The sequence below is a fragment of the Lissotriton helveticus genome, chromosome 10 (assembly GCF_964261635.1).
Source record: "Lissotriton helveticus chromosome 10, aLisHel1.1, whole genome shotgun sequence".
NCBI classification, from domain to species: domain Eukaryota; kingdom Metazoa; phylum Chordata; class Amphibia; order Caudata; family Salamandridae; genus Lissotriton; species Lissotriton helveticus.
In genome coordinates, this window is record NC_136071.1 from 667,866,526 (window position 1) to 667,889,378 (window position 22,853).

General features: G+C 46.2%; 1 protein-coding gene across 2 annotated transcripts in view; it reads right to left on the bottom strand.

Moving 5' to 3' along the window:
• Window positions 1-22,853, bottom strand: part of WDR48 (WD repeat domain 48) — a 469,392-nt gene that overhangs the window by 178,009 nt on the left and 268,530 nt on the right. For both annotated transcript variants that reach the window (XM_078663202.1, XM_078663203.1), the window contains exons 10-12: window positions 4,018-4,120; window positions 3,689-3,786; window positions 2,552-2,659 (exon numbers count right to left, since the gene is read on the bottom strand). In XM_078663202.1, the coding sequence (XP_078519328.1) occupies window positions 2,552-2,659; window positions 3,689-3,786; window positions 4,018-4,120 (309 nt within the window). The remainder of the gene's footprint in view (window positions 1-2,551; window positions 2,660-3,688; window positions 3,787-4,017; window positions 4,121-22,853) is intronic.

Consider the following 22,853-nt stretch of genomic DNA (forward strand, 5'->3'; position numbering starts at 1 on the left):
CTAGCAACCAGCAACTGTAACGAATAGCTCAGGACCTCTTATTCATGGAAGCACTAGTTGCTTCCTGCCAATACGTGCTAGTCTGACAAACCAATTCAGAGTTGGCAGATGTCTAGGTACAACACACAGATAAACCAATTTGGGGACATGCTGCAAGTTATGTCGAATAATATCAGCTCCATGGCTCAAAACCTTACTCCAGAATTAGGTGATCACAAATTAGCTCTAAACTACATGAACGATTTGTGCAGCTGTTAATTTTAACTAGATTTTTATTGAACCAGTAAATTATGCTCTTCAGTAAGTGAATCAACATGACCAAGTCTTCACAGGGTCATAGTAGTAATGTTAATAATATGTATATTAACATAATAACCAACTATACTAATCTATTATATGGAGTTGTTTACTTTGCACTGTTTAGGTTTTAGAATCAATCATATTTTATTTTGTGGTGCAGGTTCGTTATACACAGCTTAGCTGCCTATATCCAGGTGCCGGCAGAGCGTTATGATAAGTCAATACACAGCGTGTAGGTCTACAACCCGGAGGGCGACCCCGCGAAGATATTCAGACAACAATGCGTGTACAAGGCCATTGGCTAAGACACCACTTTTATAAAACATGAAAATAGACAAACACCCAAACCCTCCCCCCCGCCCTCCCCACCCCACTCCGCACCAGTCGCGAATCAGAACTCCTATCTCCCCTCAACATCTAGTTACAAGCCAGGGACATTCCAGCTACATTTTATGGCCCCTGATGGCTCCAGAGGAATGAGTTGCAGAATTTGCAGGTATTTTGGGCACGTGACCTCCCTCAGTTCCTTGGTAAGGAGTTGCAAGAATGGGGCCCACAGCTTCGCATATTCCGACCCCTTCCCCTCACTGCTGAGCGAAAGGCGCTCCATTGCCAAAAGGTGCCAAAACATCTGGACCCAGTCTCGTGGATCAGGGGTAGCAGAGGAACCCCAGTGTACTAGAATAACTTGTCGCGCTGCAAGCAATGCTAGAGCTATCTGCTTACCCCTCAAGAAACGCAAAGGGAAGAACTTAGAATGGGGGGGGGGGGGGTCCAAATAATGCATGCTCAGGGGCCCGTGGAAATGTAATCTGAAATTCAGCATCCAGATCGTCAATGACCGCTGACCAGTAACGTACCAGCTTCGGGCAGTGCCACAGTAAATGTACCAAGGTGCCAGGAAGACCACACCCCCGCCAGCAGAGGCCTGAGCTAGTTCCATCCCAAGATTTGATGAGTTCTGGAGTACAATACCAATAAGCAGCTACTTTAGAGGCAGATTCCGCTCCGGCAGTGTTAGAGGCAGTGTAATGTGCCTGGTAAAAGATGTGCTCCCATTCTTTGCGCGTTAAAGGACGCCCTAGTTCAGTCTCCCAGCGGACTTGCACCTTCGTATGCTGTTTCTTGGGGCGAGCCATGATCATCGCATACAATTTAGATATAAGCTTACAGTCATCCTTTTTGCAGGCTAGCCAATTTTCAAAAGTGGTCGGGGGGGCGGGACATCAGAGCGAAGTTGGAGGGTTGGGTCACCCAGTGCGCAAGCTGTGTGTAATGAAAAGCGTCCGACTCTGGCAGGTCATAATAGTCCGTACGTAGTTGAGGGAAAGGTATCAAGCCATCGAGATCAAAAAGGGAACCCACCCTTTTACAACCCTCCTCCCTCCAACGATGAAAAACTGGAGACGCGACCCCTGGAGGAAAGTCGGAGTTGTCCACGATAGGCATCATGGGGGAGGGAAACGTAGTCCAGCGTCTGTGTCGCGCTAACTGATCCCATACCTTAAGAGTTGGCGAGGTCACCAGGGAGGAGTAAAGGCCCCATGCCCTATGCTTGCGCGGCAGCCAAAGTTCACACCAAATATTACAACCAGCAACCGTTTGGTCCATAAAGTTCCAGTGCTTGCTGGATAATGTTCTGTTCCATTCTATGATGTATCGGAGACATGACGCCTGATAATACGCTCCCACTAATGGAAAGCCCAGTCCCCCCTCAGTTTTCGAAGACTGTTTTAGGTTTTAAAGCAATGTGATGTGCATTATTGATAATTTAATTATATTTTATACCACTTGCAGTGTTTCTCTTGTACCTGCTTAAAAGTAGTCTTGTTAAAAATAAACCTTCAGTAGTCGATTTAAAAAAATCTATTTTAGCCTGCAAGAACAGGGGGCCTTACCGTGGCAGCAGTGGTTTGAACAGAATTGTTAGTCAGGATTTTATGTTTTTATTTTTTTAAGTTTTATTGCTTATCCTATTTTCAACAGATTTGACATAGGCAAGGAATGAGAAAAACGTACTCAATAACAAAAGACTTTTCAGACATCTTACATACTCCCATACTAACAAAAAGCACACACGCAGCTGCACGTTCAACGGGCCTACAGTTAATATTGTTAAAACACTTGTTTGTTACTGTTAAGAACATTTTACTGAGATTTTTAATTCATCCAAACATGAAGGGAATTATAATTAAAGATATGTTGATAGTTGGTGGCATAACTAGAAAAGGTGTAGCAAGCAGCTGCTTACCCCAGTTTTTAGATCTACTGAAAACCAGTTTGGAACGTACACCATTTTAAATCTTTTCTTAATTTCTTCCTCAAATTCTACTTTTCCAAGATCTTCAACTTTACATGCCTGCATATAAACAAAACAAAACCAAGAACTGCTCATGTAATTATCAAAATAAACATAGCTTGTATTTTAATAGTCAATCAACTGCAACAGCTGACTGTACATTCTTGACCTTTCATGAGCAAACATCAAGACATTTATCAGCAGTTCCTCTCAACGAATTAAGAGGCAATAACTTATCCCCATCACTGGTACAATCAGTTATATGCAAAGCAAGCAACAGTGCGTACCTTTAGGGGCCACCTCGTTATAGTGAGCGGGGACAAGTTTCCCTGGGCAGAAACGCCTAGCTACCTTTTACCGAAGGATAATAAGCACCCTCCTCTTTAACCCCAAGGCCAATTCTGATCGGACAGCGTTTATGATTATTCATTTTAATCAGAGTTCTCTATACATCCCACCCAGATGTAGCCACGAACACAAATGCACCAAGTATATTTAAAAGTGTTCAGAAGTAGCTGCAAGAAAAGACAAAACAACATATGACATGTAATTAAAATAAAAAGAGCCAACTTTACTAGAAGTATGCCATAGGCGGTAAAGGAGGCAGGGCACCTACAGTTATGATGAGACAAAGAGATAGCACAACACCCTAACAACATGCTGGGATCAGAGAGAACTTCATCCCTGAAAACACCTCCCTCCCAAGTATAAGGGTAAAGAGTGATACATAAAAACACCCAAATGAATCCCGGGGAAGAGGCAGACCGATTAAAGGGCATTTGAGGGACGGGAGGAGTCGCCGACAGTTAGGAATATCAGGATTCAGAACTTTTGTTTCCTTTCAGCAGTACATCAGTTTGAAAAGACAAACAGAAACCTAATATAGAAAGTAGTGATTTCGGTAAAAGGTGCTTTTTGTAAACAGTGCAATTTAATATGGACTAGGAAGGTAGATTGTCCCCTTAGAGGCAGACTGATGAGGCTTGAATGACTTGATACATAATGCTCTCACATGATAAACTACACGTTTAAATGCAATATCAGGACTATACAGAGTTGATCAAAAACTCCACATAGCTGTGCACTTACCTTTAAAACATCCCAGTAGGCTACATTATTATTTGTATCTTTGGTTAATATGTGCCTCTTGTCGTTAAGAATGTTGCACTGAATAATACTAGCACCACCTAGTGGAAAAAGAGGAGAGGGCAAACAACATTGTTTCAATACATTACAAGGACCCTGAATCCCAGGTTTTCAGAGGGCACATTTCAATGAACAATTTTAAGCTCTGTACACAAATTAGCCTCTTTTGTGAAGGTATCTCTTTTAGCGTTGTGCATCAACGAATACTAACATTTTCTAGTCAATGCCGTAGTATGTAACTTTAGAACATGCTGTGAAAAGTAGATGGTTACCTTTAATCACTTGATCCGCTTGTGTACATAGTGGTGACAGAAGAGTGTTGAGATCATTATCGTATTCTCCAGAAGTTCTGAAGTTATGAATACCCTTTAAAGACTAAAAGGGAAAAAAACAACCATGTAGATTGGACAACTCCCCAGCTTAAAGTTGATAATTTCAGTCAAATTTACGTGCACATGCAGACCACAGCTGATTTCACAACAGATGCGGGTGAGCAAATACATTTCAGTTGTGTCCGCTACACTAATAACATAAGAGAATAATGTATGGGGTTCAAGTGACTGCACGTATGTTGGCATCTTCTTTGAACACCTGTAATACACCAGTACAAGCATTTTCTAGAATGGGAGGTCTGTTCTGTTTTAGGGCGTTTTACAGTGTCAATATGCCTTTAAGGGAGTAGTCAGAACATTAAAATACCAACTCACTTTGAACCATACCGTGAACTGCTTCGAAGAGGTGAAGCGAGTGAGCCTAAACAACCCCAGGGAAAATCCATACACTTATCCTTCAGTTCATCCACCCTTTCATCTACCCACCTTTACACCCTTACATACATCAAAGTTATTCTTTCACTCTTTCCTCCATCAATCCATCCATCCAACCAATCATGAACCAATATTTTCTTCCTCCAACTCCTTCACATCCCTTTTACCTTCCATCTCATCTATTCGTACATCAAACCTTTCCCACCCTTCCATCTCTGCCTCGATCTTTACTCTTTCTACTTTTCCCCTGCTTTACTATTTTCTCTATCCAACCGAACTCTTGCAATAGGCATCGCTCTGTTCCAGGTCTTTATTAGAAACCTACACTATACCTTGCTCATGGGACAGCCAATGGCCAACGCTATCAGCCCTGGCATGTTTTTCGCATTAGGAGTGTTTGTCTGCAAATTTACATAAGCAAGTGACCCTCATAAATGTGTGATAACCAGTAATCGGGTGCATAGGGCCACAGCACGCCACCCCAATGCAGCTTCTAGAGCATTGTATCAATGCAGAAAAAGCAGGGGTAACTTTTTGATAAATACGTTGAACTGAAACAATAGCTGAAATAAACAAATACAGTTATACAACACCTGTAATTCCTGGACAGAAAATAGTTTTAACAGTCACTGTGCCATTACATTAACACCTCTTCCTAGACCTTAATAGATACGGAAGACCCATCCAGCTACACCATCATCTCGTTGACAGACCGAGAACTCCTCCACTTCTGAGAGGGATATCAGAGTTCACCCAAAACTGGACGATCTTCTGTTTTGCCTTTATGTGAGATAGGTGGCTGGTAGGTTCTGCGCTCAGGGTCCACCTACGTGAGGTGAGTGATTTGGGTAGATAAGCTGTCCACTCCTTAGTACATGTTCCTTCCCTTCTGTTTGTGCCTCCTGCTTGCCCATTTCCCCATGATCCATAGTCAATAAACATCTGGACGGAAATATTACAAGTGATTCTTGTTATTTTCTGTGGCCAACAAGGCTCTGGTTTCCCCTTCTTCAGAAGATCGTCTCCCAGAGCATGTATTTTTCTTGTCAATCAATCGCTCATTCATCCTCCCCCCACAACGTGGCTGGGACGGTGTGATGAGGTGTAACCATGGCACACATTTGATAGGCCTCTCCTGGCAGATTGTTAACCCACTGCAGTATTAAAGCGTGGCCAGTCGCTACTCACTCTAGTAGGAAGAAGTTGGCACGGGCATGATTTAACTCCAATCCTCTGTCTCGTTCATTACATTCATTATTTTGCAGCTATACGTGTTCAATGTGTTTCCTGACTAGTCTCTCTACTGCTTGCTGCACATTTCATTATCCAGCTTCATCTAGTAAAGACAAGAAAGGGAGACTACATGGTAATGGCACACCTACCTACTGATTACGTTCCTTTTGCTGTTGTACATATTTGCCAAAGTCCTACTTCCCTCCCTACTCTGTGTACATTTCTAGGTTCTTTGTATAATGAGCTTTTGACAAAAGTGGTATCGCGCTTGAAGGTATTGTATTGTATTGTAAGGGGAGCTTGTAAAGCGCACTGACACCGTGGGTTTCCTGGCGCTGGTTGAATGCTGAAGGACCAGAGGGATTTAGCCAGATTGAGGGAAGAGCCATGTTTTTAGGGATTTACGGAAAAGAATGAGAGAATTAGAGGTTTTGAGAGAGAGGGGAAAGGAGTTCCAGAGTTTAGGGGCCAGGAATGCGAATCTCCGGCCTCCAGATCTGCAGAGTTTGATGGGGGGGATGAGTAGGAAGTGAAGGTGGGAAGATCTCAGGTTCCGTGAAGGACAATAGGGCCTGATAAGGGATTTCAGAAAGACGGGACAGGAGCCAGATAAAGATTTAAAAGTGAGGCAGCCGATCTTAAAGGCTGCCCTCGAGATGACCGGGAGCCAGTGCAGTTTAGAAAGAAGGGGTTTGGCGGATTGCCATTTCGGAATCCCAAGGGCCAGTCTCGCCGCTTGATTTTGAACAGATTGTAGTCTGGAGAGAGATGTTTTAGGCAGACCGTGGTAAATAGAGTTCGAAAAATCTAAGCGGGAGAGGGCAAGGGCCATAATTACTTGCAGAAGAGCTTCAGGAGTGAGGAGATAGGCCACCTTCCTGATCCTGCGCAGCTGGAACATACAGGAGACAACCGTCCCCACTTGGGGCCCGAGGGAGAGGCCGGAGTCAATAGTGACCCCGAGACTTTTTACCGAGGCCACAGGGGTGGGGGGGGGGGGGGCAAGTTCTGCCGGCCAAAAGTGCGGACCCCAGTGGGTAGAGCTTATGCCAGGAAGAAGAAGCTCCGTCTTTCCGGGATTCAATTTGAGCTGGTTTTGACACATCCACTGTAGGATGTGGGACATAGCTGCCTGGAAGTTAGGAATAGCAGAGGGGGTATCGAGAGGAAAGATGAGTTGCAGGTCGTCCGCGTAGTTAAAAACGGTGAAGTCCCACTGCCTCAGAGAAAAAAGGAGGGGTCGAAGATAGAGGTTGAAGAGAAGAGGGGATAAAGAGGAGCCCTGGGGGACCCCGCAGGGCAAGTGTTCCCTAGGAGCTCTAAGAGTGCCCAGGCTGAGGGTCTGAAACCTCCCGGTCAGGAAGGATTTGACCTATGCCAGCGCCAGGCCCTGGATGCCAGCCTGCTCGACACGGTGGAGGAGGATGTTGTGGTCCACCGTGTCGAAAGCGGCTGACAGATCTAATAAAACCAGGGCCTGGGGGGTACCCTTGTCAGCGCCGTCTCTCAAGGCATCCAGCACGGCCAAGATCACAGTCTCCGTGGAGTGGCCGGGTCTGAAGCCGGCCTGATTGGCCTCGAGAAAGTTGGAGCTCTCGATGAACTGTGAGAGACAGGCGGTGGCGTGGGCTTCCAGGATTTTAGAGAAGAAAGGCAAGAGAGAGATGGGGCGGTAGTTCGCCGGAACGGCGGGATCAGCCCCAGGCTTCTTCAGTAGAAGCACCAGAACGGCCTCCTTGAAGGAGCAGGGTACCGTACCGGACGAGAGAGAGGAATTCAGCAGGGGAAGGATGCAGTCGGGTAGAGAATGGCAGATGTCTCGTAGTATGGTGGGGGGACAACAGTCGTCTGGAGATCCAGACTTGATACGGGTAGCCAATGTGGCCAAGGAAGTGGGGTCTAAGGGAGAAAACTGAGTGAAAGAGAGGGCATTGTGGGGGGGGAGAGACGGAGCCCGCGCCAGGGGGGGTAGCCGGGATGGTGTCCTTAATCAAAGCAATTTTCTGAATAAAGAAAGTACTTAGCGCGTTACAAGATTCCTGTGTGGGGGCCTGAGTCGGAAGTGTCCTGGGGTCGGAAGTGAATTTGTAGATAGGTAGATTATAAGAATGCAAAGGTATGCATAAAACAAGACCAAACCAGAAGAAAGAACGAACTAAGATCGTTTGACACTGAGTGAATTTGGAATACTGGGAACTGGGAGAAATTAGACTGTAGATGGATATCACAAAGAAGAATTAGCTAGGGTTAAACAGGAAAACAGATTAGTCAAGCAGAAAAAGGGAATTCTAAATGGAAAAATAGGAAATGATACTAAAGGTGGTTTGGTTTAAAGACACCAGGAATTTTTGGAAATTAGTGCAAGATGGCATGGGCGTTGAACAGAGAAGGGTCAATTGCATGGCACCAGAAGCCCATTGGATAGAGTTTCTTGAACAGGGATACAGTAAGGGATATACAGATCAACCAATAGTACAAGAATTGGATCATATGATTTAATAACTGAGATCATGGTTTCTTACTAGTCCTTATTGTTTGGACCGTGTACTTTTCACACATGACCATGTTAAGAGTGCCATGGTTTATTTAGTATTGTTTGACAGACTGGATCTCTTTGGCCTCACAGCGGACACCATTGGTACTAAGGTGTCTACACCATTAGAGCACCACATGTTTCATTGGATGCATTGTTCTAGTTAATACTTTACCCAAAATATATGCCTTAAATGATGTGCAATATCTAAACCACTACTACTCATTTAACCTTTAGTATTTTGCCCGAAAGTTGAAAGGGACCATTATGAAACCCATATTTTAGAAGGGCATCTTAGGTGACCCTTCGAGCTACAGAGTTATTAGCATCTCACATGTGGGTTTAAAGTGTTCTCTAAACTCCTACTCAATCATCTTGATAAAAGTTAGGAATTAATTACTTAATACTGGTGGAGCAAGGTGGTTTCGAGAATGGTCCCTTGAATACTGTTTTAGTCTATGATCAATAGCTCCCAAAAAAATAAATAAGTAAAAATGGAGAGACTGGGTGTAATTTATATTGTTGTATTGATTTTTGGATTTGGTAAGTCAGGCGATATTGTGAAAGCAAATACAAAACTGAAAAATTGCTGAAGGAATAATAAATATCCTGAAGGAATTGCACAGGGCATTGGAGCAAAGAGTCAAATCAAATCAAGAAGGACTGTTGCCCACAATAATAAAGATCAAGAACAGTCTTCAACAGGGGTGTGTATTGTTCGTTCTTTACTTAATGGAGTTGCCTCTTACTTTGTAGAGTGTGTAGGAGCTCTATCCAAAAATGGGAAGACACAATTAACCGTCTGCTATACGCAGATGATTTGGTAATTATTGATGTAACACACATAGGACTGCAAAGGAAATTGGGTGCTTTCACTAAATATTGTGAAAAGAAAAAAACTGGTAGTAATTATGGAAAAAACAAAAAATATGATTTTTGGGCATAAAGAATAAGTTACTTACCTTGGGTAACGATATATCTGTAAGAAACTTTAGTTAGTGATAGATTCCTTACCTTAGAATAACCCCTAGGCGTCAGACTGAATCCGGAAAGTTTTCGTCAGCAGTACCCCTGCGCGTCGGTAGGCGGCGTCACACGGCTCCTCGTACGTCGTTAGCGTCGTAGTCGCCGAGATGACGTTGCTGGAGCTTCTTAGATGCGCCCACACACGCTGACATCAGTTCTGTACATGACTTTCTGCGGCAGGAACGCAGAGCCATGCAAGATACTGACCACTCGTGCATTGAAACTAGGGCTCTGAAAGGGATGACCTTAACCCTAGAAATCAGTTCGCAGAACGGGGAGGATGGTTTGGGACCATAAGGAATCTATCACTAATTAATGTTTCTTACAGATCTATTGTTACCGAAGGTAAGTAACTTGTTCATCTGAAAGAAACATGTTAGTGATCGATTCCTTACCTTAGAATAGATACCCCAGCAATACCAACCCCGGTGGTGGGTCTGCGAACAAAGATCACACCAGAAAGTCACGGAGAACAGAACAGCCAAAGAAGCCGTCTCTGCGGACTTGACTGTCAAGGAAATAATGCTTCGTAAAAGTATGCAGCGAGGCCCATGTAGCTGCCTGACAAGATGTCTTGCAGGGGGCACCACGTCCCAATGCAGTAGTAGCTTCTGTTGCCCTGGTAGAATGGGCGCGCAACGCGTCGCTTTGTTTTTAGCTAGGGAATAACAGGCCTTGATACACAAGATGACCCAGCGGGAGATAGTCCTCTTGTGTACAGCCCGGCCTTTCTTGGTGCCCAGGTAGCTGGTCATCCACCCGTAACTGTTGTGTGGGATTCAGATAAACGGAGAGCGCACGTTTTGGATCCAGGCGGTGGAGCCCGTCTTCCTCTCTGGAAGGGTGCGGCGGCGGAAAGAAAGTGGGCAAGGTGATAGCTTGCCCGATGTGGAAGGCAGCGACAACCTTTGGCAAGACGGAAGGACGAGTGCGAAGCACAACCTTGTCCGGATGGACCGACAGAAAAGGAGGCTTACAGGAAAGAGACTGGAGCTCACTCATGCTCCTAGCGGAGTTGATGACAACCAGGAAAGCAGTCTTCAAAGTCAATAAACAAAGAGGACAGTTGTGAAGCACCTCAAAGGGAGCGCACATCAAATAGGTAAGAACCAGATTCAAGTCCCACTGAGGCATAACAAACAGAATAGGAGGGAAAAGGTAAGTAATGCCTTTGAGAAATCTACTTACAACAGGGGATTTGAAAAGAGAGGGCTGATCAGGGAGCCTGAGATAGGCTGAAATTGCAGAAAGCTAGGCCTTAATAGTGCCCAGAGCAGAGTGCTGCTGGGCCAGAGAAAGAAGGAACAAAAGGATTTCTGAAAGAGGGGCAGAAAGGGGATCCACAGCCTTTGCTATGCACCATGCCACAAATTCTTTCCACCTGCATGCGTATACTGTTTTAGTGGAGGGATGCCTGGCTGCCAGAATGACATCACAGACTTCAGGAGGCAAGTCAAAAGGAATCAACTGTCACCGCTCAATCTCCACTCATGTAGGTGGAGGCTGGACAGGTTCGGGTGGAGGACCGTCCCCTGCTGGTGCGACAGAAGATCCCCCAGGAGAGGCAGTCGGGATCGGGGGATCCATGCTCATACTGAGTAGCTCAGGATACCAAACTCTATGAGCCCAGTCCGGAGCCACAAGAATGACTTCGGCCCGGTCGGGCCCGGTCGCGCCTGATCTTCAGCACTCTGGGTAGAAGTGGTATAGGCGGAAAAGCGTACAATAGACCGCAGCTCCACTCGTGGCAAAAAGCGTTGCCGAGCGAGTGCTGCCTTGGAAATTTCAACGCACAGAAGTGATGACATTGTGCGTTCTCTTCGGTGGCTAATAGATCTAACCAAGGCTCTCTCCACTGTTGAATGAGACCTTGCGCAACCTCAGAGTGAAGACGCCATTTGTGATCCATCATGCAGCTGCGGTTGAGTTTGTCCGCCCTGGCATTCAAAAAACCTGCCAGGTGTTGAACCGTCAAGGAAATGCCTTGACGTTCCAGCCATGTCCAGAGGCGCAGAGCCTCCTGGGGTCCACGACCCCACCCGGCCTTGTTTATTGCAATACCAAATGGCGGCGGTGTTGTCTGAACACCTGCACAACTCTCCCTTTGACAGAGGGAAGGAATGCTTTCAGTGCAAATAGGATCGCCCGGAGCTCCAGAAGGTTGATATGGAGCCTGGACTCCACCGGAGATCAGAGGCCTTTGATCTCCGCCTGTCCCATGTGGCCGCCCCATCCCAGGAGGGACGCATTCATCACCACTGTCTGCTCCGGTTGGGGAAGGGAGAGCGATCTGGCGCTGACCCAATGTTGGCTCGTGAGCCACTACTGCAACGTACTCAGACAGGACCCCTTGAGGCTGCGCCTACTGGAACGTCAGGTCTCACTGCGGAGTCAGCATATGCCATCTGGCATGATTGGTCAAGCAGGAGGCCATGAGGCCCAGCAGCCTCAAGGTCATCTTGACCAAAACCCAGGAATAGGGCCAAAAGATCGGAATCCTAGCCCGAATGTCCCGGACTCGCTGTTCGGGAGGATAAACCCAAAACTGCGCCATGTCCAGAAGAAGAGCTTCTGAGAAGGAATCCGGTGCGACTTTGACACGTTGCTGGAGAACCCCAGCAAATGCAGGAGATCGGCCTTAGTCTGGAGGTGGGAGACGACTGCCAGGGGCGAGCCCGCCTTTAAAAGCCAGTCATCGGGATAGGGGGAAGACTGAAACCCCAGATCTGCGCAGATGAGCTACGACCACCGCCATCACTTTTGTGAACACCCGAGGGGCGCTGGTAAGGCCGAAAAGGAGCACGGTGAACTGAAAGTGCTCGTGGCCTACCGTGAACCGCAAGTAACGCCGGTGGTCCAGCAGGACAGGGATATGAAAGTAAGCGTCCTGCATGTCCAACGCTACCATCCAGTCTTGTGGGTCTAGGGCAGACCAGACTTGATCAAGTGTGAGCATCTTGGACTTCTCCTTCCGGAGGAAGCGATTGACGTTCCGAAGGTCTATAATAGGACGTAGGCCCTTGTCCTTTTTCGGAACCAGGAAGTAGTGGGAGTAGCAACCACGACTTACTTCTGGCATCGGAACGCGCTCGATGGCCCCCTTGGCCAAGGCGGCCGCAACTTCCTGCTGGAGGAGTGCCAAGTGATCCTCTGACATGCGGGTTGCTGCGCAGGTCTTTGGCTCTGAAACAAACGTGTTCGGGCGCCCCTTCCATGGCCACAAAAGGAACAAAAAGCAGAAGGAGTGCGTGTGGCCGAAAGGCCCAAGGACTTGGCCGTAACCAGAGAGTCCGTAAAACGCTCCAACGCACGGTCTGCCTAGTCGCCAAAAAGGCGCGTGCCATCAAAGGGCATGTCCATCAGAGTATTCTGGACATCCCCGGAAAAGCCAGTCGTCCTCAACCAGGCGTGGCGGTGTAGCACCACTGTCTAGGAAATCGCTCTGCCCAGCAAGTCGGCGGTGTCAAGGCCACAACGAATCGTGAACTTGGCTGAGTCTCTCCCCTCAACAAAAGCTTGGGAGAGCACTGTCCGGGCCTCCCTCCAGACACTGGGGAAGCACCTGCGCAACCCTGTCACATATAGAATGGGAATAACGGCCCAAGAGGCATGCGGTGTTTACAGACCACAGGCATGAACTGGCGGAAGTAAAGATTTTCTTCCCAAATTGTTCTAGTTTCTTGGATTCCCTGTCCGCAGGTGCAGAAGGGAATGCGCTTGGGGACGCAGAGGCTTGGACAACCAAGCTCTCATGGCTAGGGTGTTGGGAGAGGAAAATGGGGTTGCTCTGGGCCAGGCGATGGCGTCGGGCCACGTTCTAATCCACAGGAGCCCCTGTACTGGGCCTGGACCAGATGCCCAAAAGAACGTCCAAAAGTGCATCATTAAAGGGCAGCACCGGCTCCGCAGATGAAGACACTGGCCGAAGCACTTCTGTCAGAAGGTTAGTCCCGACGGCCACCGTAGGGAGCTCGAGGTGGAGAGGTCACCTGCATACTCTATTTCCTCTTCCCAGTCCGGGTCTAACTCGCACTGGGCTGCGAGAGGGTCCTCAGATCCCTCCCAGTCCTCCACAACCTGCTGGGCAGGCAGAAAAGAAGGAGGTGTTTGGAGAAAGGGATAGAAATCCTCCATTGGCGTCAGGATCGGCATCGATCGACACCGGTCTGGCATGGTCCCCACATCAGAGTGGAAGCCGGGGACGTCGGAGGTCGGGGAGCCGGCCGGCGCCGTCTATGTCGGTGGAAGTCGTACCAGGCCAACCGACATCAGCTGGGATCCAAGCATGGATCCATGGGGATCTATCGGCGTCGAGACCGGGTCCGTCGAGGACATCTGGGCTGGAGCAGACGACGTAGAAGAACGAGGACCCCCCCCAGTCAGACCCGCGTGGGCCGAAGGCGTGCCGACAGGCCAAAGACGTGTGCCATGGCTGACAGGAACTCCTGCAGCTGGGCTGGAGTGGCCGATGGACGCGGAAAGGGCGGGTAGGCCAACGGCAACTGCGTAGGCTCCGCCGGAGCCGCGGGGGCATTGCCACCCGCACCCTAGCCGTGTCGCGGGGAAGGCGAAGAGCGATGTTGCTTCTTCGACTTTTTGTGCTTCGCCTTACCTGACTCAGAGTGCAAAGACTTCGTCGAGCGATGGTGATGGTGTCTCCGCGACCGGTCCCTCGACCTCCCACGGGACTGGGACCTTGAATGGCGCAGAGCCGACTCCCGGGCCCCCAGCAACTTTGGGGACCGCTCCTGCAAAGTTTTCGGAGCCAGGACCCAGCAAGGCACGACTCGGAGTCATGGGCATACCCCAGACAGTAGAGACACTCACGATACGGGTCCATCACAGACACCGTGCAGGGACAAGCCGCGCAAGATTTAAAATCGGGCATCCCTACACACCAGGAGCGACAGACTCAAAAAAGAACAGAGACAAAAGTCCCCCCAAAAAATATCAGTCAAAAATTGACTGGAGGCGCCGCTCTCTCCGGATCTGCACTTGCTGGCGCAGAAAAAATGAAACAACTGACGTCAGCACGCGTGGGCGCTGCTTAGTAGCTCCAGCGGCGTCATCTTAGCGACTATGATGCCAGCAACATACGCAGAGCCGTGCGACAACGCCTACTGAAGCGCTGGGGTACTGCTGACGAAAGCTTTCCAGATCCAGTCTGACGCCTGGAGATTATTCTAAGGTAAGGAATCTATCACTAATGTGTTTATTTCAGCTAAGAAAAAGTATCTATGGTTTATTACTGAAGTAAGGGTGGCTGAAGTTACACCCATAGGTGAACTATGGGTCAAAACTAGACTAGAAATTGGAATTCCGTTAAAGCACATGCACTCCCAAGTGTAGTGGAGTTATGAAAGTTCTACAAGGTGCATGAAAGGTACAATATGTCCCCATTTTTATAAGCTTTTAAGGCCATGGTGCAAACAAAATATCTTTATGTTACATACATGTTTTATATGAGTGGATATGAAGACTGGAATAAGTTGGAAGACCAGTGCTTGAAAAGACTATTAAGCCTCCATCAATCATCTGTGGCGCAAGCAGTACGGACAGAATTAGAACAGGTCTCCTGGCGCATCACTTCAATGAAGTTGTGGATTAAGTTTTGGAATAGGTTACTAATGTCCTGAGAGGAAAAAAATGCATAATTAAAAAAAAAAGATTTTAAATAGTGAGTTGCATTGGGCTGCGAGTAGAAGAGAACATAAGGAAAACTTTTGATTTGCTGTCTTCACATTCTCCCACTATGAAAATCTCTCGACTTGATTTGAATATGAAAATAGAAGTATTGCCTAGAGAGTATGATTTGAGGTATTTACGATCAAAAATGTATGTCTTGTACAATTGTTTTGTACTGTAAGGAGGACGTGTAACCTTATGTTTCTGGATTGCCAGACCTAGCCATATAGTATTCTAAAATATAGATTGGAAATAAACCCAATGTTGTCTAGTTGAGGTATAAATATGAAAAATACAATTGTGCATATTTTATTGAATTGCTGGTTTTACGCAGGAAAAAGGCAAATATTTTTAAAGCCCATTTTAATGAAACATGACATTCGAGCACGCCAGGCATCATTACGCTTCTTATATGCTATGGACTCACAAGAGGAAATAACTGCAGTTGGAACATTTTTACAAATGTGTGAGAAGAAAAATAAGGGGTGTTCATTTATTTGGTGAGGTCTTTTAATGTATTTATAGTATTAGCGAACAGTAAGATTGTGAAGATTTGCAAATTTTAAAACAATGTTTGCTATGTTTATATTTGATTTATGATTGGAATAGTTTAATCGAGTATGGTCAAAATAAACTTATTTTCTGACAGACTAGGAGCTTTGGTCTGATGGCTGTAGGAAAGTGCCCCTTTCTGTCATGGTCACCCCGACTTTTTGTGCACCAATACTGATGTTTTTGACAGGAAGCTTGCTAACCAGACTCCAGTGCCAAAGCCTCGTTCTCTAAACCAAGGTAAAATATACAATTGGCATACACTGTGGAACCCCTGTAAGTCACTAGTAAATCCCACCACTTGCAGGTGCCCCCCCCTTGCAAAACCAATTTGTTTTGTGATACATCATTTTGATGTCTCCACATTACGTTTTGGGCCCTTCTCTTTCACGGGTACTCGGTGTACCCACACAAGAGAGGTACCATTTTTATTGGGAGACCTGGGGGAATGATGGGTGGTAGGAAATTTGTGTCAGCCTGGTGATCCCACAACTTTACCACACAGAAATGTGAGGAAAATCTGTTTTTTAAAGATAAAATTGAGGTTTGCAGGGGATTCTGGGTAAGAAAACATTGGGGGATCCATGCAAGCTACACCTCACTGGACTCCGGGTGACTAGTTTTCAGAAATGTCTAGGTTTGGTAGGATTCCCTAGATAGCCGCCAGGCCGGGACCAAAAACGCAGGTGCCCACCTTGCAAAAACAGGTTGTTTTGTCACGAAAGATACCAATACTGGATAACTGAAGTTACAGATAACTAACTTGTTTTGTTATCCAGGATTGGATCTTTCATAGATTCACATGCTTGAATCAGAATAGGTAGCAGTTAAAGTAGTACATTGTAGAGGATGGTAAGCATCATATAAATGGCAAATAGATACCTATAAAAAGATATACCTGTACATATCTACAACATATGCAATACAATATGAAAAGTAGCATTTAGGCATAAAGAAAAAAGAAACCAGAAATAACATGTGAAGCAAATCCATTGAATTTAGTATTTAATAAATAATCACTTCCAAAATAGAGGCTTACCTTATTGGAAAAGGTTGCATAAAACTGCCTGTCCTACAGCTGATTCGGTATCTGTAGTCAAATCCAAGCAGTAATGTTGTATAAATGTATGCACATTCTTCCAAGTTGCAGCACATCAAATTGTATCCAAAGGCATTCCAGCAAAAAGCGCTGCCGACGAGGACACTGCTCTTGTGGAACGAGCTTTAAGTTTGACAGAAAGAGGACTTCCTACTTTAGAGTGACAACATCGAATAGCTGATGCAATCCACCTTGCAATTGTTGCTTTAGTCACTGCTGTACCAGGCTTTTACGCACCACAGGACACAAACAATTGATCCGATCTTCGGATGGCCTTAGTTTGTGACAGATAAAATTAGAGACATCTCTTCACATCCAGAGTATGAAGAGCCTTTTCAGCCAGGGAAGTAGGGCTAGGAAAGAATGAACGCAGAATAATCAGCTCATTAAGATGGAAAGAGGATGGACTCTGAGGAAAAAAGTAGGGTTCGTTCAAAGGAGAACATAATCCTTGGTGAAGCGAAGGTATGGCTCTTTAAAAGTAAATGCTTGAATTTCGCGAACTCTCCTTTCGGAAGTAAGAGCTAACAATAAAGCAACTTTCCAGGAGACATTTAAGCTGAGCTCTGTGAATGGGTTTTAAAGGAATGTTTCAAAAGTTGGACCAAAACTAGATAAAGTCTCTATTCCAGAGGAGGAGCTCTTACAGGAGCATATGCTCTGAAAAGCCCTTTCATGAACTGCTTGACCAGTCGGCTTGAACAAAGAGATGGACCTCCAGAGGAACGCCTGCAAGTAGAGATGGCGGTTAGATGTAACTTAATGGATGTGAACATAAGGCCATATTTAGCCAGGGATCGCAGATAAGGCAAAATCTTCTCCGGAGAAGACTCTAGAGGAGGTACATCATTATGAAGACACCAGGAAGAAACATGTTCCAATTTGAGAGTGTAAGTCTTAATCGCGGATGGCGACCTTGCTTTAGCAAGTATGTCTCTACAGTCCTGAGGCAGATTTAACTCCTTGAATTCAGCAAGTTCAGAAGCCAGGCATGTAGCTGCAGCGGAGCTGGATGTGGATGGAGAATCTAACCCCTGCTCAATGTCGACAGTATTGGGGATACTGGAAGGCGATAAGGCATTCTGAGAGTAGGAGAAGCTCTGTGAGCCAGTGCTGACGCGGCCAGCGTGAGGCAATGAGAATTATTCAGCATGGCTCCATTTTCAACTTCATCAGAAGACTCAGGATTAACGGAAGGGGGGGGGGTGAAATCGTAGGCGAAGATCCCTGTCCACCTCATCAGAAAAACGTTTCCCAAGTGCCTCTTTCCGGTTCCCAGCTGGCATAGAATTGGCATTTCAGATTTGTTTCGGAAGCCAAGAGATCCAAGTTGGGCGTGCCCCACATCGGGATCCAGTTCCTATTCATGCCAAGAATTGGAAGTTTTGCTCAAGGTATCCGCCAGACTGTTCTTTATTCCCTGCAGATGTTCCACTTTTATAGAAATGTCGTAAGAGAGAAGCCATTTCCATATCTCCTGTGCTTCTTGAGATAGAATGTGAGAGCGCGTTCCTCCTTGTTTGTGTCGGTAATGCATGCATGTGGTATTGTCTGTCCGTATGAGGATAGAGGATCCCTGAATCCTTAGGAGGGAAGCCTGTAAGGCTAGAAAAATGGCCCAAACCTCCAGGAAGTTGATATGTATTTTTGACAGCGCTTTGGACAATATTCCCCTTATGCGGAGATCTTGAAGGTGAGACCCACATCCTTCAAGAGAAGCATCCCTAGTGAGGACGAACTCTGGTGTTCAAGAAAGAAAAGTTAGCCCCGTTGAGAGGTTGGGGGTGGGGGGGAAGTGCTTTGAGTCTCCTATCTTCCTTCCTCTGTCAGAGACAGCAAAGGGTCAAGCTCGGTAGCTTTCTATCTCCCTCTCAGGCCGTGCAATGTGGGGTTCCTCAGGTCTCTTCCCTGAGCCCTCTGTTATTCAAAGTCTATGTAACCCCACTTGCTGAGGTAATAAGATCTTTTGGGTATCAAATACTGTCTTATGCAGATGATACCCAAATTATCATTTCCACCACCTCACCGACCAAAGAGCTGCCTCCAAATTTCGAACGTGCATGGAAGCAGTCTCGCAATGGATGGTGGTAAATACCTAAAGCTCAACGGGGAGAAGACGGAGGTCCTAATCTTTGGAGGAAACCATAAAATCTGGTCGGAAGATTGGTGGCCCCCCTCTTTGGGAGACTGCCCTCAACCTGCCAACTCGGCCAGGAACCTTGGCGTCCTCATAGATTCTGCTCTCTTTTGACCTTCAGGTAAACAGAACAATATCCACCTGCTGTAACACCATCCGGATGTTGAAAAAGATCGCCCCCTACCTGTCACATGACGCCCGCAAGCAGTCAACAGTTGCCTTGGTGTCTTCCAGGCTTGACTATTGCAACGCGCTTTATGGGGGCATAAATAAGACATCTCTCCATCGCCTCCAGATGGTTCAAAATTCTGCAGCCAGGATGGTCCTAAATCTTCCCAGGTTATCATCTGCAACTCAGGCTAGGAAGGATATCCATTGGCTACCTATACAAGCCAGGATTTCCTTCAAGCTGATCTGCCTGGCTCACAGGGCTGTGTTTGGATCTGGTCCTGAAGGTATAAAGACTCTTGTTAATTCCTATTTTCCTAAGAGAACCCTCCGTTCGTCCTCGAGAAATCTGCTTGCCGTGCCCAGATTTAAAAAGGAGAACTATGGTGGAAGAGCCTTCTCTACACTGGCCCCCAAACTGTGGAACAACCTCCCCCCTGAACTCTCCAGTCAACCCTCCTTGGCGATTTTCCGGAAGCTTCTGAAGACTTGGCTCTTCTCTCAGGTTTATTAATTCATTCTCTTTTCTTACTTTCATACTCTTATGTTTGAAATGCGCCTTGATGCCCTTTGGGCTAAGTTTTGCGCAATATAAATAAACTTTTCATTCATTCATTCATTCAGGTTGCTGAAGTGCAGCCACCGGAGCAGAGCTGTTCTCATGACTGGAGTTATCCTTACCAGGTCAAACGATCCGGTCACCTGAAGCCATTGATAGTCTAGTTCTTCTTGTATAGGTCTCATTCTGAGATGAGAGTAAGGTACCATTAGGATTGCAGAGGACAACATTCTGAGAAGAGATTTTATCAGCCTCACAGAAGCAAACTTTCTTCCTGTTAACTTTGTTGCCAGAGAAATTAGGTATGACTGGCTTTCTGTTGACAAGCATGCCTTGTCTTGGATAGTGTCCAAAACCGCCCCTAGAAATTGCATCCTTTGAGACGGATGTAGAACTGACTTTTGAAAATTGAGAGATAGTCCAAGGGATTGAAACATTTGAAGGCAAATTGACGTTGCTCTTGAGGCTTGTCGAAAAGACTGGACTTTTTCGAACCAGTAGTCTAGGTAAGGGAACAGCTGCAGGCCCTGCAGCCTGAGATGAGCAGCAACTGGATGTAGACATTTTGTAAAAACTCTTGGAGCCCACCGCAGACCAAAATGGAGAACTCTGAACTGAAAAGGAGCACCTGCCGCAGTGAAACTGAGAAACCTTCAATGTTTGGGATGGCTAGGAAAGTGGAAATATGTATCCTGCAGATCTAGTGTCGTCATGAAATATGAATGATTGAGGAGCTGCAGAATTTCCTGTAGAGTGACCATACGGAATTACTTTTTCTGCAGATATTTGTTTAATCTCCTTAGGTCTAGAATTGGCCTCCACTCCCCTGACTTTTTCATTATCAGAAAGAAACTGGAATAAATAAGCTTTTCCTACTTGGTACTGGGGTATTCTTTCTATAGCTCCTTTTTGGAGCATAACTCTGGCTTCTTTTTTGAGGAGACAGAGGAGGTAGAGGCTTATTTACAGGTGTATGGGGCGAAGGGATCTTTACAAATTCTAGGGTATGATCAAATTTTACTATGTCCAGGACTCATTTGTCCGAAGTTATTTTCTTCCATTTGTCGAAATGTGGAGAAATATTTGTAGTCCTGGGGTTGAAGCGTGGCCGAATTGTTGCAGGTCCTGGGGACACCTGGGAGGCTTTCTAGTATTGTCTCTGACCTGAGGGGCTGTTTTCTCCTGTTTTGCTGTCTAACGCAATTTATATTGACACAATTGGCTGTTTTGGTATGAATTTACTTGACTGATTTGATTTATATTGTTTATGATGTCATTTGGTCTGTTTTGTGTTTATAATGGACGTTTTATGTTAAAAATTGATTACATTCGTCATAACACAGTATCTTTTTAGGAGACATGGCCTCAAAATGATTCATTGATATGAATGGTTTCTCCGGAAAAATTAAATTGTGTTAGACCATTCGAATGAGATAAAGGTCTTAGACTGTTTTATTTCTAAAACAGCACTACTGGCTCTTTCCATAATGGCATGAAAACCCCCTATGTCCTCTGGAGGAGAATCAATTGCCTGAGGAGCCGGTGGAGAAGGTGTTGGAATTTAATAATTCCAGCACTCATCAATGGTAGTAGGTGTCTTAGGATGTTCACCTTCCTCAGCGACTGCCTCATCGTCATCATGCTGCACTCTCTGAACTTGCGGCGCAGGCAAAAGATCTGGAGCTTCCGTAGTAGCAATTGAAGGCGAAAGAGAGCGTTTTGTATTTGAATCCAACCTGCTGCAGTCGGAAAACGGGTATAGTAGTCCTGCAGCATAGCTGTCAAGTCCTGCACTAATGCCACAGGCATTTGAGCCGTAGGCTCTGGACATGGTAGTAAAACTTGAGGCCTTTCCATAGGCTGATAATGTGTGCCTTAATAATCATCCTCGTCTTCCTCATCTTGGAATTTTATGTGAAGTTGAGAGAGGCTGTGAGCTGGACTAAACAGCCCATTATCCTCAGTTTCCTCCAAAAAATGGCTAGGAGGCAAAGGAGATATTCAAGAAGGGCCCTGGTAAAACGCCCTCGTCGACGGGATCGTGGACGAGAACCTGGATGATAATATTGGTGGTATTTTCAAAGAAGAAGGCCTCATTTTGACTGAAAGAATTTCTTTCCACTGCTGATATCAAGGAACGGATTAGATTACTTACTCTATAAGCATCTTTTTTTTTGTTGTTGTATCTTTTTATTATATAAAACAAAAAGAAACAACACAGCAAACATAAAATCAAGGCAATACAGCAATAATACAGCCATTAGGCCTGCGCTCAAGGAGGACGGGAGACACATGACAACAGGAGAAAAGATTTTTTTTTAATACAGATGAGGGGAGGGTGCCAAAGGTAGAATTGCATATGAACAGCACAATATACCACAGCTAGAAGGAATGTAGGTCAGGGCGACTGGGAAGGACTAGGAATCGCAGTGAGTGGGGGCGTACAGATATCTCCACGGTATGAGTTCCACTGGTTCCAAATCTTCCCCCATTTTTCGGGTCTGCCTCTTGCCATATACACTGTCTTCTCTCTGAACATCCACCAGTCTAGATTCTCTTTTCAAGCAGTCACTGTAGGCGGCCTCGGGGACCCCCACAACTGTGCAATATCCCTCTTTGCAACTATATTGGCAAGAGTCACCCACCGAAGCTGCGACACGTCATAATCATTCGGACTCCACACATTCAATAAGCTTCTGGCATCATCACAACACCCGTTACTTCATCCATCACCTCATGTATACGTTTCCAAAATCGCACCACCTCAGGGCATTCCCATATGATATGGAGATAGGTGCCAAGGAGACCACACTCACGCCTACACATGCCATCCGTGGAGTAGCCCATATGGATCAGACGGGGACCGGTGACATAGATTCTGTGGAGGATCTTGAGTTGGACCAGACGGAGGCGGGCCGGAATCGCCACCTCCCTGGGAGAGGAGATCGCGGACTGCCAGTCCTGATCGTCCAGTTCAATACCATCAGCAATCCAAGCTTCACGAAGGCGATCAAGCAGACTCGACCGGTCATTAATCATTTTCTTATACGACAATGTGATAGTACTGTCTGGAATATAACCGTCTAGTATACGATCTTCGAGGGGGGAGGAGTCCGGAATATCACTACCCACTGGCAACACAGAGTTCAGAGCATGGTGTACCTGGACATAACAAAATTTTTCCCTGTCACTCAGCTTATACTCTACTTGCAGATCCGAGAAGGTCTTCACCTTTCCTTTAACCCAGAGATCACGTACTTTACTAATACCGATCGTGTCCCATTTATCAAAACTCTTCGTCCTCCACAGGCCACCCAACTTCGCGGAGGCATAGAGCGGAGTTGCACCA